Source organism: Cannabis sativa, chromosome X (assembly GCF_029168945.1).
Source record: "Cannabis sativa cultivar Pink pepper isolate KNU-18-1 chromosome X, ASM2916894v1, whole genome shotgun sequence".
Taxonomy (NCBI): Eukaryota; Viridiplantae; Streptophyta; class Magnoliopsida; order Rosales; family Cannabaceae; genus Cannabis; species Cannabis sativa.
In genome coordinates, this window is record NC_083610.1 from 4414595 (window position 1) to 4429999 (window position 15405).

Sequence of the window (15405 nt, forward strand, 5' to 3'; positions counted from 1 at the left end):
AATAAAGAAAACTATCATCTGCAAACAACATGTGAGTGACATAAGGGGCTCTACGAGCCACACGACTGTAACGTCCCCGCTTCAAGCCTCCATTGGGTCCTTACACCCACTGACTAATGGCTCTTATACACGAGTTCGTCACTCTGACTGCTTCATGGATTGATGACTCACCCTACAGACCAACACGAGTGTTTCCAGCGTGCTTTGTCCTCACTCACACGCATCCTGGGAAAACTTCCCAGGAGGTCACCCATCCTTGAAATTGCTCCAAGCCAAGCACGCTTAACTGTGGAGTTCTTTCGAGATGGGCTACCGAAAAACAAGATGCACCTTGTTGACATAGGTAGTACCAATCAATCCATTTAAGCTCTCTTCAACTGTGTAATCCCATACCTACACAAATTTCGAATCATCCCACTTGACCTTCCCCAGGCGGTGTGGGATTGCACAACTTACCCGGTGTTTCCCCTTACGGATCACGGGACTACTGATTGTCACAATCACCCCCCCTTACGGGGTCCGACGTCCTCGTCGACCACACTTCCGGCTGGGTCAAGGCTCTGATACCAACTGTAACGCCCCAATATTTGCCTTGTTTTACAAAATACTAACTTTGATGCATAAATTGAAAAGACTCAAAACTGTTTAGAAATACACAGCGGGTTTTTACTTTAAATATGTAAAGACGAATGATCATTCATATTAAAATAAAATAAGTAGTTGAATGCACTTTTAAAATAAATTCACAACATCCCGCTGAGCTCAGAATACTTTACTATATATAAAAAAACCAAAACCAAGGCTCCACCGGCGTTCTAGACCGTCTGCTCGTCCATAGCCCCTCGCAGTATACATACCAGAACTGACCCAGCTCTTCAAACTTACATTCAATATTCCCTGTCTATTGCCTGTAGGGGGAAAGTAAGGGGGTGAGCTAAAAGCCCAGTAAGGAAATGCTTATCATGCAATACCATACAATAACATATATCATTATAATATACTAATTAAGTTTTAACAATATCATATACCTTAGTTTATAACCCTTACTAAGTAATTGCACACATGAGACCTTTATCATATATGTCCACGCTAATTATTCATAACGTACATAAGTTGAACTCATAACTCCAATATCATACTCATAGCGCATAATCATATCAATACTATAAAATATGTCATTACCATAACATAGGCATATATATCATAGCCATTGCATACATAACCTGGGCCTAACTTGGCCCTACGATAACCTGGGCACACTTAGCCCTACCATTGCTATAGAGAAAGGTATCTCTACATTCAACAGCAACATCGCTGTATCATACCTCACTATAACAATGTCATACACGAATCAGACAAATGCAGGGTAGGGTATCTCTACATTCAACGGCCTTACCCCGTATCATACCCCACCATGGCCCCTCATTTGTACCTGAGACGTTAGCATACAACACACAACATACAACATACGACATACAAATCATACCAACAATAATTTATATCGATTCATAACTTATATTGTGTCCACACCACACAATCTCAGCACTATATATACACATTCATAATAATACATCACAATAATATTTCAATACACAAATAATTAAAATTATGCAGTTAACACATAAAAACTACTTAATTTCCTTACTTGATAAGAGAGTGAACTGACAACGATTCAAAGAATGATTACAGAAGTCTAACTCTTTGATGAAGATCTCTCTTACATACCACCTTAAACATTCATAATCAATGATCCAAATTAAGACCCAATGTATATATCTAAATCTATTAAATCAAAACTTATTTAAAGTAAAACCAAATCATAGTTACCATGCGTTAGTCAAATCTTTCCTAGCAATCCCCTTGCTAAACTTGAGCAATGATTAGAAAGAATATGAGTGGGTGAGAGCTTATATTTTTAGAAGAATTTAAGAGTGAGTCGCAGAATATAGGGTTCAGCTACAAATACTCTATTTTATAAACCTAGCACACACAGACTTGGTCTTATTAAAAATATTCATAAAAAAAATATCTCATCCTAAAAGTTCTCAACCTTTAACTAACTCCCTCAGCCACTTACGTCAACACATGCTTAATAAATATCAATTTTCAAATATATGCGTAGATTCAAGAAAACTAAATCAATTAACGTTATCTTTACTTTAAATATTACCCAAATAATTACTCATATATATATATATATATATATAAGTCTCACTAATGCTGAAGATACTCTCCCATAAAGTTTGAGTATAGCTATAATAGTTATAACTGCCCCTTAGTTCAAATTTTAAAAGTCCCACCATATCTCTAATATATCTCGACTAAGAACCTATCCCACCATTACACTTATATACATATATATATATATATATAAAAAAAACATTAATAAATTTCCCAATAATAACAACTAGACTTTAAATTTAATCTCTAAAAATATCAACCACTTACTCATTATAATAATGCGGCCACCACTTAGCAAATTTAAAAGTTCCTAAACTATTTAATATTTTTGCTTAAATTTACTCACAATTATAATCAACAAAAGAACTATCTATAAATTCTTTTTGATTATTAATGATTAAATAATGTCCAATACTTTGAACTCTTATATTAAGTCTCCCTAAATGATTTTTACTCAACTCCTAAGAATACCAAAATCTTTTATTTTGACAACTAATACAATTTTACTTATTTTAAAATAAGTAGCCATCAAAACTCTAATAATTATCCTTACTCACTATTCATATATAAAAAAAAAATAGAGAATTATTATTTTTTTTTCATACAATTAATTTATCAATAAATCTTTAAATACTATTTTTTTTTTAACCCGGGTATGACATTCTACCCTCCTTAAAAGAATTTCGTCCTCGAAATTTCACTTTTCAAATACTTAGAGTACAGTCTCTTCATGCCCTTTTCCACCTACTACATTTTTTTTTTTTATTTTATTGGCCCAACATACATGTATTTAACATTTGCCTTATCAATAAAATCATAACACATTTATTATGTACTACTTAATTTAAGAATTGTTATTCTACTATACTTTATTTAATAACGAAACATACTTCATAATAATAACTTACACATACACTTCAAATACACAAGTTTTGCAAGTGCATGCTCATGATATTATAAAAGTTTTCATTCTCTTATGAACATCCTTACATGCCATTAAGAGTAAAATCATTTATTCTCTTATGAACATCCTTACATGTCACTTGAGAAAACATTATACCATACAAGAATATCAAACAACAAAGAGTGGGGTGAAAGACCTTATGCAACCTTCTCTTTAATCATTCCCATTCTTTCGTTGAATGTTATTACATACAAAAATCTTACTATTTTACTTAATTTTACACTGTAAAGCTATAGTGTCATTCTTTCAGTTTCGCAGTTGTGACTCACTCATCAATAGATACTTATTCCACGACACTTGAAAAAACATGGAAGCTCTTTAAAAGGTCTTCTATATATAAATATTTAATGATCTCTTTCGACCACCTTTTTGTCTAACATTCACTTCTTGACATCTATTATCCATGTATTCATTGTACCTGTCACGCCTTCCCATTTTCTTAGGTAACCGTTGTTAGTTTCTTTTGTAATCTCTTTCTTGTATCACTCTCTTGTATTTTCTTTGCCAATCTCTCGCATGGTGCTTGGTCTTCTATTACTCCTTTCAATCAAATTGACTTGATTATGAGGTTAGCTAGTTTCCCACGCTAACTTTTGTCTACTTTGGTATTGCATCGATATAGCGGTGCAGTTTAAATCTGTATGCTGACATATATGTTCAATGATTGCTTCATTTATTATACTAACCCTCTAGGTATCACCTCACTTCTCCATATTTAAAATACAACATATTTTTTTTTTTCAGCCATATTTATGCCTGTATATTGCATTCCTCTTCAATTCGCAAAAACCTATCCCATCTTCTAAATTATACCTCTAAAACTTTCAAATCTCTTAAAAATACATCCCAATACTGATTATCTACTTAAGACTATACCATATATGTATTAAAACACAGAAAGCGCACTAATATTCCCTTTAAAATAAGTTAAACCTTACCATGGGTTATCGTAGCTCAACTATTTACTTTCTATTGACTTTTAATAATAGGTCAACTATACCAATCTTAAAATGTACTAATCAGCCAAGTTATCGAGGTAAGGATACTATATATAATTGGCAAACCATGTCGAACAGACCTTACTCTGTCCATCACTATTATTTCTCCTATACCCCCTACTTGTATTTGATCTGCTACTAGAGGCTCACTATGTATAATCCCTTAGTCAGGGGTATTTGACTCTTACTTCCGACACTACCTTTAAGCACAAGTCGATACTTCCTTTAAGCATTTTATTTTATATCCAAGCGCAATCAAATTATCAATACCTATCTTGTTCTTTTCTTCTAATTTCTCCACTTTCAATTGGACGAAACTTACTTGTGTCTAATAAGTTGGTTACTGTCAGCTTGAGAGAGTCCTTCCAAAAATTTCTGTCACTAGCTTTTTAGATTGAGAAAAACATCTAATATTTTTTTTTTTCCAAATTCTTTGCTCTTAACAATTTTAGCTTTTGACAAATCCATTGTCATCCTCATCTCGGGCACTATAGGGCCTAGAAACACCATCTCTTTTGGACTCTGTGAATTTTCCTTATAGTTTCTCCTTACGATAACACTCCAACATACTTATACTATTGTCCATAATGTAAGTCATAATTGGATTGTAGTACCATTTGCTTATGTTGTGCCTTGAATTCTCTTATGTTGCATGGACATTTTCTAATCCCAACACTTATCACGAACTTGTATAGTCCTGCCATGCCATAAAACTCTTCAATATATGTTACTTTGGTCCTAATTGCGTCTCACTTTTCTCCTGTCTCTGAGCGAGGCTTTCCTAACCTTTCTCATTAAGTTATACCCCACACCGTTGTTGTTGTATCGTTGAGTATTTGGAATCTAGGGATGTCACCTTTGAGCGTTAATTTCTCCTCTTCCTCGAGTTTTGAACTCGCAATACACTCTCTGTAGTTATTTTGTGGTACACCCACCACAAAGCTGCATCCACAATCTCTTAGTTGTGTATTAGTGATCCACTCCGAGTAGTTGCCCTCTAATAGTCTCTCATTCATGTTGTACCCAAATTGCTAGCTGTGCCTGGACCTTCTTTGTCTTTCTCCTTTGAAAATGTCTCTTTCGAAACCTTGCACATTTTACTCTATTGTCTCCTCCACCAAGTGGATGACTTTGAGATTAAAGTTTACAACTTTCCTTCGGTAATCTAATATTTGTTGATGCTCTGTTTATCTCTTTGAATTCAAGATACCTTCATAAGCTATTACCCCCAACAATTTTAGCAGATCTCTTCCTAACTTCTTATCTTGGATTCTATTCGGCACGCATTTCTATAACAGATTCATATCTAAAGCCTTCACATACATAGTTCCCCTCTACCTTAGGAGTGTGTAACTTATAGAACATCCATCAGGATAGTACTTTAAAGATCTATTCTTTTATCATTCTTATTAAGCGAGTTTTGTGAAATGCGTTGTCCCAGTCTAGTATAGCATCAACTATCCTAAGCCATTACCTACTTCTTATAGGTTTGGCTTCCATTCATAACTAGGTGTGCAGACTGCTTCTTTAACCATTTATAGACAGATACAATTCTATGCATCAGTATTTAGTTAGATATTGATACATTTTATTATGTGCCTTAAGTTGCACTACTAATGTTGGTGATCTCTGGCGCAGAGCCTATGAAAACTCTTTTAAAAAAAAATCATCTCGGTCATCTTCGCATTCCTTCCAATGCCTCTATTAGATCATTAGCCTTAACTATTGGATTTTTTTTTTTTTTTTTGAACATCGACCATCTGTGGGTCAGCGGAACATACATCCTTAGCCCCCACTTCTATTGGTCTTTCCTTTCACGTTGATTCTAATTGATCTTGTAGTTGCAATTGTGATCTCTCACAATCTAAGCCTAAACATTGAAAAGATTGATTTAATAAAGACAAAAGAGTTTAATTCTAGGAAGAGAAGATTCCATGCACATATCTAAGGACCCAATGGAGGCTTGAAGCGGGGACGTTACAACGACAACCATGGATCCACTTCTTTTCTTCATAAAGCCGAATTAGTGCTGAGAGACCCTCTGCGCAGATGATGAAAAGATATGGTGAAATAGGATCCCCCTGACGAATCCCTCTAGTTGGAACAATCGGCCCAAGAACCTCTCCCCCATGGACAATGTTGTAAGAAATAGTATGCAGACACTCCATTATCATCGAAACCCAGCCAGTGGAGAAACCCATGCGAAGCAAGATAGAATGCAAAAAAGACCACTCCATTCTATCGTAAGCCTTGCTCATATCCAACTTAAGAGCCATACAACCGTGTTTACCTTGCTGTTTACGTCTCAAGTAGTGGAGGATCTCAAACGAGACCAAAACATTGTCCGAGATGAGACGACCCGGAATGAAAGCACTCTGAAACTCAGAAATCACCTTAGACAGTAAACCCTTGAGACGGTTAGCCAAAACTTTAGAAATAACTTTGTACAACACATTACACAGAGCAATGGGTCTCAAATCTCCCATAACTACAGGCGTTTTCTTCTTCGGAATAAGCACAAGATTGGTAGCATTAAGATCTTTAGGCATCACCTTATTCCGGAAAAAATTCTGAACAAGTCGAACCACATCATGACCCACAATATGCCAGCACTTCTGATAAAACGCAGGTGTCATCCCATCAGGACCCGGAGACTTATCAGGGTGCATTTGAAACACCGCTGAGCGAACTTCCTCTTCCAAGACCGGTTGAAGCAACATAGCATTATCGTCATCACTTATCGAAGGCTGAATTTTATCCAACACATCACTACCATGAGACCCCAAAGAATGGAAAATATCAGTGAAATAATTAACCATTACCTGAGGTAAACCAGACTCCCACTTAACCCAATCGCCCGCCTCATTCTGCAGTTGATGAATGAAATTGTTTTTGCGACGAGAACTAGCTGCAGCATGAAAATATTTTGTGTTTCTGTCCCCTTCTTTCAACCAAAGTTGCTTAGACCGCTGACGCCAAAAAATTTCTTTTTGATGATAAATCTCAGCAAGTTGCTTCTTTGCAGCACGGTACTCAACCAGGGATGAATCATCAGAACAATTCTTCAAAGTACCAATTCTTCTTTTGCAGCTTTGAATCCTCTCTTTAAAATTACCCGTCAAATCATGACCCCAAGTTGCCAGAGGTTCCTGAACAGCCACAATCTTATCCATAATGAGAAGTGCAACCACCCCATTGTTCCTGAATGATGGAAAAACAATTCTCTTCACGAAGCCAAGCATTCTCAAAACGGAAAGCTTTACTAGAACGAGAAGGAACCCGAAAGGAAGGATCAAGAAGCAAAGGGCAGTGATCAGACGTGGTGAACAGAAGATTAATCAACCGAGAATTTGGAAATAAATCAATCCACCCCAAACTGGCAAGAGCTCTATCCAACCGGACCTCAATAAAATTATCAGTATCCCTACCCTTCTCCCAAGTGAACGGATGACCAAATAACTCCAAGTCCACTAAATCACAATCGGCAACTGCTTGTTGAAAACCTTCAAGAAGCGAATTAGGATACGGATTCCCACCACGCTTATCAACTTGACTCAGAACATTATTCAGATCACCAATAATACACCAAGGAAGAGTCGATTCTGCTTTCAAAGTTCGCATAAGATTCCAAGTGTTCCTTCTAAGAGCCCGGTTTGGTTCCCCATAAATACCTGTAAGCCGCCAATCAAACAAATCATTGTGATGAACAATCAAATCAATATGGTTTTGAGAGAAACCACTAACCTCAGCGTCAGATTGCTCTTTCCACAGCATAGCTAAACCACCACTCCTACCTTGCGCATCCACCGAGAACATTCCTTCATACCCAAGTTGAGAAGAAAGTAACTCCAACCGAGGTTTCAAACTTAAAGTTTCACAAAGAAAAATAAAAGTGGGTTTCTTTTGATAAATCATATCTTTAAGGAATTGAAACGTCCCTGGGTTCCCAAGCCCATGGCAATTCCAGCTCAATATACTCATGATGATTGGCGAACCCGATCGAACGAGTCCGCCATTAAATCGTTTTTTGAGTGAGTTCCCTTCTCTTGGCCCAAATTTACACTACCCTTCTCCAACAGCCCATTCGGCCCACCATTAATTTCTTGGCCCAATCTTTTTCTTTTAGTTTCAAGAAAAACCATTCCCTCCTCATCAATATCCAAATCAGATGCCACCTCATTAAATCCTTTATTTCCTAAATTAGCCTCTCCAACAACTCCATTACTATGCACGGCACAATCTCCCACAATTCTTGCATGGCCACCAATCAAATCCCTATTCCCATGCATCAATCCTTGACCCACCATTTTAGGAATAACAATTTGTTGCCCATCCCGAAAATCATGGGCATTAAAATTCCTCTCTCCTCTCGACTGGAAATCGGTGCCCAAGTCTTGTTGAACAACCCCCATCGCGCCTCCACCACCACCTGGCAGACCCACCCCCGACGCTCCAGAGCCCCCAACACCAACCGAGGACGCACCATAACTCCCTCAACCAGAAGCCGTCGCACCAAACTGCCCAGCCCCACCTGAAGCCGATCGGAGCCACTTAGCTCCCATGGCGTATTGAGTTCTTCGAGGGACCGCCTTCATGAAGGAACCATACGGTTTGACGATAGAAGCAATGGGTTGAATAAAGAGCCTAGAACAATATTGATCGGTGTGGCCTATAACACCACAAATGAAACAAAAAGTCGGCACAAATTCATAGCGAAAATTAATCCAAAACCACTCACCACCGGTTAGTTGCAACTTCATCCGCCGTTTTAATGGCTTCTCGATATCGAACCGAACCCGAACCCTGAGATATTCCCTCCAAACCCCATTGAAATTATTCTCATCGGTTTTAACAAAGCTTCCGATATAATTCGCAGCATCTAAAACCACCCCTTCCGTCTTAAAACCCGCCCGAATATCATGCAATTGAACCCATATTTCGAGATGATGCAACCGCAAAGCCCTTTGAACATCCCCGGTTTTCAACCTCTCAAAGATTAATGGAGCGTTTTTGAACGTCCATGGACTCCGATCAATGACCCTTTGAATATCTATCTCATGATGGAATTAAAAAATAAATCTATTTCCACCCAAATCTTTCACATACATACCCATACCTGGCTTCCAAAGCACTGCCATCAAGTTTTGCATCGCCATGAAGTCGATCGGGTTGTCCGTAAGGAATCGACCTACTATACTCCACCAAGTATCGACCTCTGTATCATCAACCAAAGGCCGATCGTATTGAACCGCTGGCTCCTCCTCCTCCTCGAGCGGGATGATCGACAAACTTCCCTCAAGATCCTCAGTACCATAATCGGATGCCATCAGAACCGCACCTCAACCAGCCCTCACGATCACCGTCAAAACCAGAAAAAACCTTAACAGTAACAAACAAAATCAACGAGACAAACTCACCAAGTCATAAGACCAGACCTCATAAAGGTATCATAATTTGTATATATCACTAATGTACATTTTTGTACCCTTTTTTTAACTTTTCAAATATTTAGTAAAATGCTCTAACCGTTAAAAATTTGACTATGAATATACAATTATAACCTTAAAGCTTAATTTACTCTAATTATTATAAGTTTTCTTATATGTAATTATGCTTTAGTGCAATTTTAATACATGTTTTTGTTTCTATTCCCGCATATACATGCTTTAGTGTAATTATGTTTTTGAAACTTCCTCCCAAGGTGTTAAATTTCTTATGGAGAGTCTCTACAAACGGTCTACCAACAAAGTTCCAACTTTCAACAAAAAATATCCCAATTGATCCTTGGTGTCCCTTCTGTTTGGCGGCACCAGAAACAGTTTTGCATGTTCTTGTTCGGTGTAGCTTTACTCAAAGTTATTGGAGCCGATGTCATGTCTACCATCTGTTGCACCTGGTGTGATGGTTTTACAAGCTGGTTTGAGGTTGGTTTGAAGACATGGAACGCAACAGAAGGTCTTGAAGCGGCAATGATCTTGTGGTCAATTTTGGAAGCATCGCAATGTTGGTGTGGAACTCCAAACAACAAGACTCCAATGAGGTTCTAAATGTGGCTAGACTGAACTATGTGGACTGGTTTGATGCTAGAAAAAATCTTGTTGTGACTGTTGTGAATGGCCCGATTGTGGGCGGTGTTGATCAATGGATTGCACCAGAGCTTCCATTCGTTAAAGTCAACGTGGATGGAGCTTTGTTTCTAGCCATGGGCATTCTGGAGTGGGATTGATTGCTAGAACTGTTGTTGGTTTAGTGCTGGCCGCCAGAACTTTGTCCAAGGGAGGCGATTTGCAGCTTCATATAGTCGAAGCCATTGGTATCAAAGAGGCTTTGTCATGGAGTAAAGAGAATGGATGGACAAGTGTTATAGTTGAGTCTGATTGTTTAAAAGTCATTAGTGATTTACGAAAGCTAAAATATATGGTCTCTCCGTATGGTCATATTTTTTATGATTATATGACTTTGATTTCTGATTTTGTTGATGTTTCTTTTAAGTTTGTTAAGCGGTCTGCTAATAATGTTGCACATGCTTTAGCGCGATCTTCTCAGAAAGGGTGACTATCATTAGTAGGGATTCTTTACCTCTTGTAATTGCATCTTTAATTTTGGATGATTTGATTTAACGAAGATTAATCATAGAAAAAGAATAAACAAATCTATATAATGCCAATAAAATTAAATAATATAATATACGTTTTAGGAGTATTTAAACTTGTGAGAAGAGGTATTAGGCTATGTCTACAATCACAAATATAGTATAATAATATTCTCTTCTCATTACAAAATGTGCTTGTAAACTTTCATCATTCTCAGTAAAATATTCATATAATTTAAAGGTAAAAATCTTAATTAATATTATTATAATTATTTATTATTCTAATTTCTTCTCGTACTCAAATAACTAGCTTATGTAATAATATACATTTTGTTAAAAGAATTAAAAGTCATGTAATGTTTTTTTTAGCATTTGTATTTTTTTTAAAAAAAAAAAATTCTATGCCACTTAATACATTGTTTAATTAATAATTATTTGTCACTGTTTTTTTTATTATTTAAAAAATAAGATACTATAAAATCAATATTAAAAAAAATTCCCAACATTCCATGCAACTTACTTTTGTGACCAGAGAAGAAATAATTAGACAATAATACCATAATATCACATTATTATTATTATTATTATTATTATTATTATTATTATTATTATTATTATTATTATTATTATTATTATTATTATTTTATTTAATAATTGAAAAAATATAAATTTTTATAATATGTTGGAAAGTGGGAACACGAGCAACCTGGTTTACATGGTTTTGGTAAAGACAAATTCTGTTCAAACTTTAGCTCAGAAATAGGGAAAGAGGAAACCCTAGAAATCTTGGAGACCTGAGCCCAAATTTATTCATATATTAATAGATTACTAATTAATTATAATTTAATTTATTATTATGTATAATTAATGTAGCATTGCATGGCATCGAGATCTCTGCATTTTGTGTCATCAACCAAATTTTTTTAATTCATCAATCCAAACAAAGGCATATCATAATAAGAGTACACACACTTGTTCATTTATTTATTATTAGTGTTAATGTCAGTTTGGATTAAAATAATGTCTGAGTTTAATGTTTAATAATTTTTTTATTATTATAACTTTATAACTTTGAAGAAAAACGTAATACAAAATTATTAAGTAGTATTACTTTGATGAAAAATTATGGTTTTATTTTGTATCATTTTAAAAAATAAATTGTCCATTTTACTATTTAGCAAAAGAGAAAATCCAATCTAACAATATTTACAAAATACAAGATTTGAAATGGTACTTACCATTTCTTTATTATTGTTATTAAGTATTATTAATACTAATTTAATCAAAAGTGAACGTAATTAACGGCTTTAATAAGTGTTTTCTTCTGCTTCTTCACTTAGGCTATGTACAACCCAAGATTCTACTCATTGACTTTCTGAAACAGAGAAGACAGAGTAAAAGAAAAGAAACACACAAGAGAACAAGATTCCTTAACGAGGAACAGAAAAAACCACAGACACATACATACATATATATAATATATATTATAGAGAGAGAAAGAGAAGAGAGAGAGAAACGGGTTTTATTTGCTTTTGCTTTTTAGTAAGGTCAGCAGCAAAACCCCATTGACATTACATGTTAAAAATGAAAACTTTAACAAATGTATGTGGTTTTGGTGTGATGTGGGGTATTACCCAATTCTTCTCCTTTCTCTTTTTTTCATGTTATAGCCAAAAGAAAAGAGAGTGACTAATAAAGTTTGGTTTTTTTTTTTAAAGAAAATTAATGAAGTTTGTATTTTTATTTTTTGGGGTCCTTAAGAATCCAATGCCTAAGAATTTTCACTCACTCACTCACTCACATAGTCAACTACTCTCTCTTCTCTACTTTCACTTTGTGAGAAAAATTTAGTATATAGAAGAGTATAAGAAAAGCAACATATTAGAGAAAAACTAAAAGAGAATTTTTTTCATTGTGAGTTAAGATATTCAACATTCAGACAAAATTTAACACACAAAAAATAAGATTTAAACTGTATAATTTACATGCGTATAAAATAAAAGAATCTCATATGTAACAAATTATTTAAACTTTATTTTTGACGTGTTAAATTTTTTTAAATCCTTCAAAATTTTGCAAGATGTTAAAAATTAAACTAAATTTTTTTCTCAAATACCAAAACAGATAGAGATACATTTGTATTTGTATTATAGAAGTATCTCATATTATATATACAAGTTTACACATTTATACACTCACTTTTCCTTTTTTCTTTGATATAAAGGATTGAGCCCCTCGTGTGTGAGTTGCACTAGGCCAAACCAAAGGGGTCTCAAGAAAAGTGTCAACGCCTCCCTAAAAAGAAAAGGAAAAAAGAAAAAGGAAAGAGCTTTGGTAACTAAGGAAGCTTCCCACCTTGCTTCCTTCTCTTCATTCTCATTTGGCTTGTCAATTTATATGTGTAGTTTGAGTGAGTTTATGACCCTACTTGTAGTACTCAATCCATTCTCAAACACCCATTTTCCTTAAAAGAACCAAAGCCAAAAACCAAATCCTTACTATAGTGTTAACACTGTAAACCCCTCCTCCCTTCACTGTCTTCCATTTCAGTACTCTTCACCACCAACCAACCAACCCACTACCAGGTATCTATCTATCTATCTATCTTTCTTGCTTTCTTTTCTTTTTGTTTTCTTCTGTGGTTTTTCTTTAATTTGATGTTGTTTTCATTATTAGTACTAATAATTGTATTTGCATTATTGAGTGTGGGAATCTTTGTAGTAGTCTCTGTCTTGTCTTGTCTTTCTGATCTGTATTTGTTTTCAGTGAGATTTTTCCTCTGATATCTGTATCTATATATAATATATATATGTATAATGTCCTCCTCTTGTTTGATATTTTTTCCAAGTGGGTTTCATTTAAGAACCTCTTTTGTGATAGTAAAGTAAAGCTAAGATCTTTATCTGGTTTTTTTTCTTCTTTTTTTTGCAGTTTTTCTCACTGATTTTTGGTTAATGGCGTTCAATGATGATAACCCATCTTCTATAACAACCAGAAAGAGAAAGTTTGAAGAAAAAGACAGTTGCTTTCTCAGCAATTTTTTCTCCATGGAAGATCTTAACCAAGATGTTCTTGAGAGAATCCTTTCGTGGCTACCAACATCCACATTTTTTCGCCTAACTTCAGTATGCAAAAGATGGAAATCAGTGGCTGATTCGGAAAGTTTTAAGCTTGCTTGTTCAGACATACCATCAAGAGATCCATGGTTCTTCATGGTTGATCCTCAACTCAACAGAATGGTTGTGTTTGACTCAGCTGAAAAGACATGGAAAAGGCTTAATCAACCAACTCTCCTTAAGAAAAGTCCTAACCACAACTCAATGCCTGTTGCAGCCTCTGGTGGTTTGATCTGTTTTCGAAATTTGGCTGGAGATTTCATCTTATGCAATCCAGTTTCGGGTTCTTGCAGCCAAGTTCCATTGCTCGATTCGCCTTTACAAAACCAAAATCTCCATGCCATTGTGATGAACAACAACAAAATCACCTTAGTGTTTGGTGAGTTACCAAAGCTGTCATTCAAAGTCTTCAATTCGAATACTAATTCGTGGGAAGAAGAGATCGAATTACAACAATTCAAGGATGAAAACTCAGTAACAGACAATGAAGACAATGCAGTTTACTTCCTAAGCAAAGCTGGGAATGTAGTAGCAACCAATATGCAAAGAAGCCCATGTAAGCAATACTCATCAGTCATAACAACAAATCAAAATGGTGAAGAGATTGTCTATTTCCTAAGCTCAACAGGGAAAGTTGTGTCCTGCAATCTCGACACCAAGACATTTTTCGAGTTTCCTAGATTGTTACCTGTGTTCTGTGAATACTCAATTGATGTTGTTGAATGTAGAGGCAAAATGTTTGTTGTGCTTTTGTCTGAGTTCTTTGAGAGTGCCAGCTTAAGAGTCTGGTCCTACGACGAGGCTTCCCGAGCTTGGCTCCAAATCGCGGCTATGCCACCAGCATTGTCACATTGCTGGTATGGAAAGAAGGTTGACATAAACTGTGTTGGAGCTGGTGATCAGATTTTGATATGTTTGAACTATGCAGAGGTTTTTAGCTATGTTGTTTGTGATTTGGTGAGCAATGATTGGATTGAGTTGCCTAAGTGTTGTGTTGATGGTAAAGCTGTGGATTTCATGTCTGCATTTTCCTTTGAGCCAAGAATTGAAGCTTTGGTTTGATAAAACATTTTATTTGACTTGTTGAAGATTTTAGAATTGACATCTTTCATTGTCACAATATTTAATTTAATTTTAATTTGTTATGTATTTTAGATTCTTTGAAGAAAAAAAAAGAAGATGCCAACTGAAATTGGCTTGTAACTGAATTTAGTAAGAGTGATTGTTTGATTGACATAGTAAGACAAAGTTATAATCTTTGGTTGTTTTATGATTGTAGTGTTATTGTAATGAGGAAAGTTTTTTTTTTTTTTTAATAAATTTGTTTATTATTTATTTGGATTGTTTGTTATATTTCTATTTTATTCTCTGATTTTTTTTAATTAATTTTAAGGTATAATTGAATTCAATTTTCTGCAATATTTTTTTTAATATAACCAATTTGAAGATAATTTCTAATATGAACAGATGTAAAAAAAATATAACTAGTTTTGTTGTAACATTTCTAAATCGGATTATTATTAAGTTTTATTTTGACAAAAAACAGTTTATGGT

At 35.1% G+C, this 15405-nt stretch overlaps 2 protein-coding genes across 2 annotated transcripts; one reads left to right on the forward strand and one right to left on the reverse strand.

Annotated features, from left to right (window-relative positions):
* Positions 1-8636: 8636 nt before the first annotated feature.
* On the reverse strand, positions 8637-9470 carry LOC133031958 (uncharacterized protein At4g02000-like). The gene is made up of 2 exons (XM_061105758.1): positions 9260-9470; positions 8637-9193 (listed from the first exon to the last, which is right to left on the reverse strand). Exons 1-2 carry the CDS (start codon positions 9468-9470, stop codon positions 8637-8639), a joined length of 768 nt encoding a protein of 255 aa, XP_060961741.1.
* Positions 9471-12808: 3338 nt separating this feature from the next.
* On the forward strand, positions 12809-15119 carry LOC115707353 (F-box only protein 13). Its single transcript, XM_030635287.2, has 2 exons — positions 12809-13320; positions 13667-15119. Exon 2 carries the CDS (start codon positions 13690-13692, stop codon positions 14911-14913), a length of 1224 nt encoding a protein of 407 aa, XP_030491147.2. The 5' UTR covers positions 12809-13320; positions 13667-13689; the 3' UTR covers positions 14914-15119.
* Positions 15120-15405: the final 286 nt, after the last annotated feature.

Excerpts from the sequence above, each read along its gene's own strand:
- LOC133031958 (XM_061105758.1), bottom strand. The coding sequence starts at position 9,470 with ATGGCATCCGATTATGGTACTGAGGATCTTGAGGGAAGTTTGTCGATC. Across the intron at positions 9,194-9,259 it reads GGCAGTGCTTTGGAAGCCAG|ATATTCAAAGGGTCATTGAT; the intron begins GTATGGGTATGT and ends ATCATGAGATAG.
- LOC115707353 (XM_030635287.2), top strand. The coding sequence starts at position 13,690 with ATGGCGTTCAATGATGATAACCCATCTTCTATAACAACCAGAAAGAGA.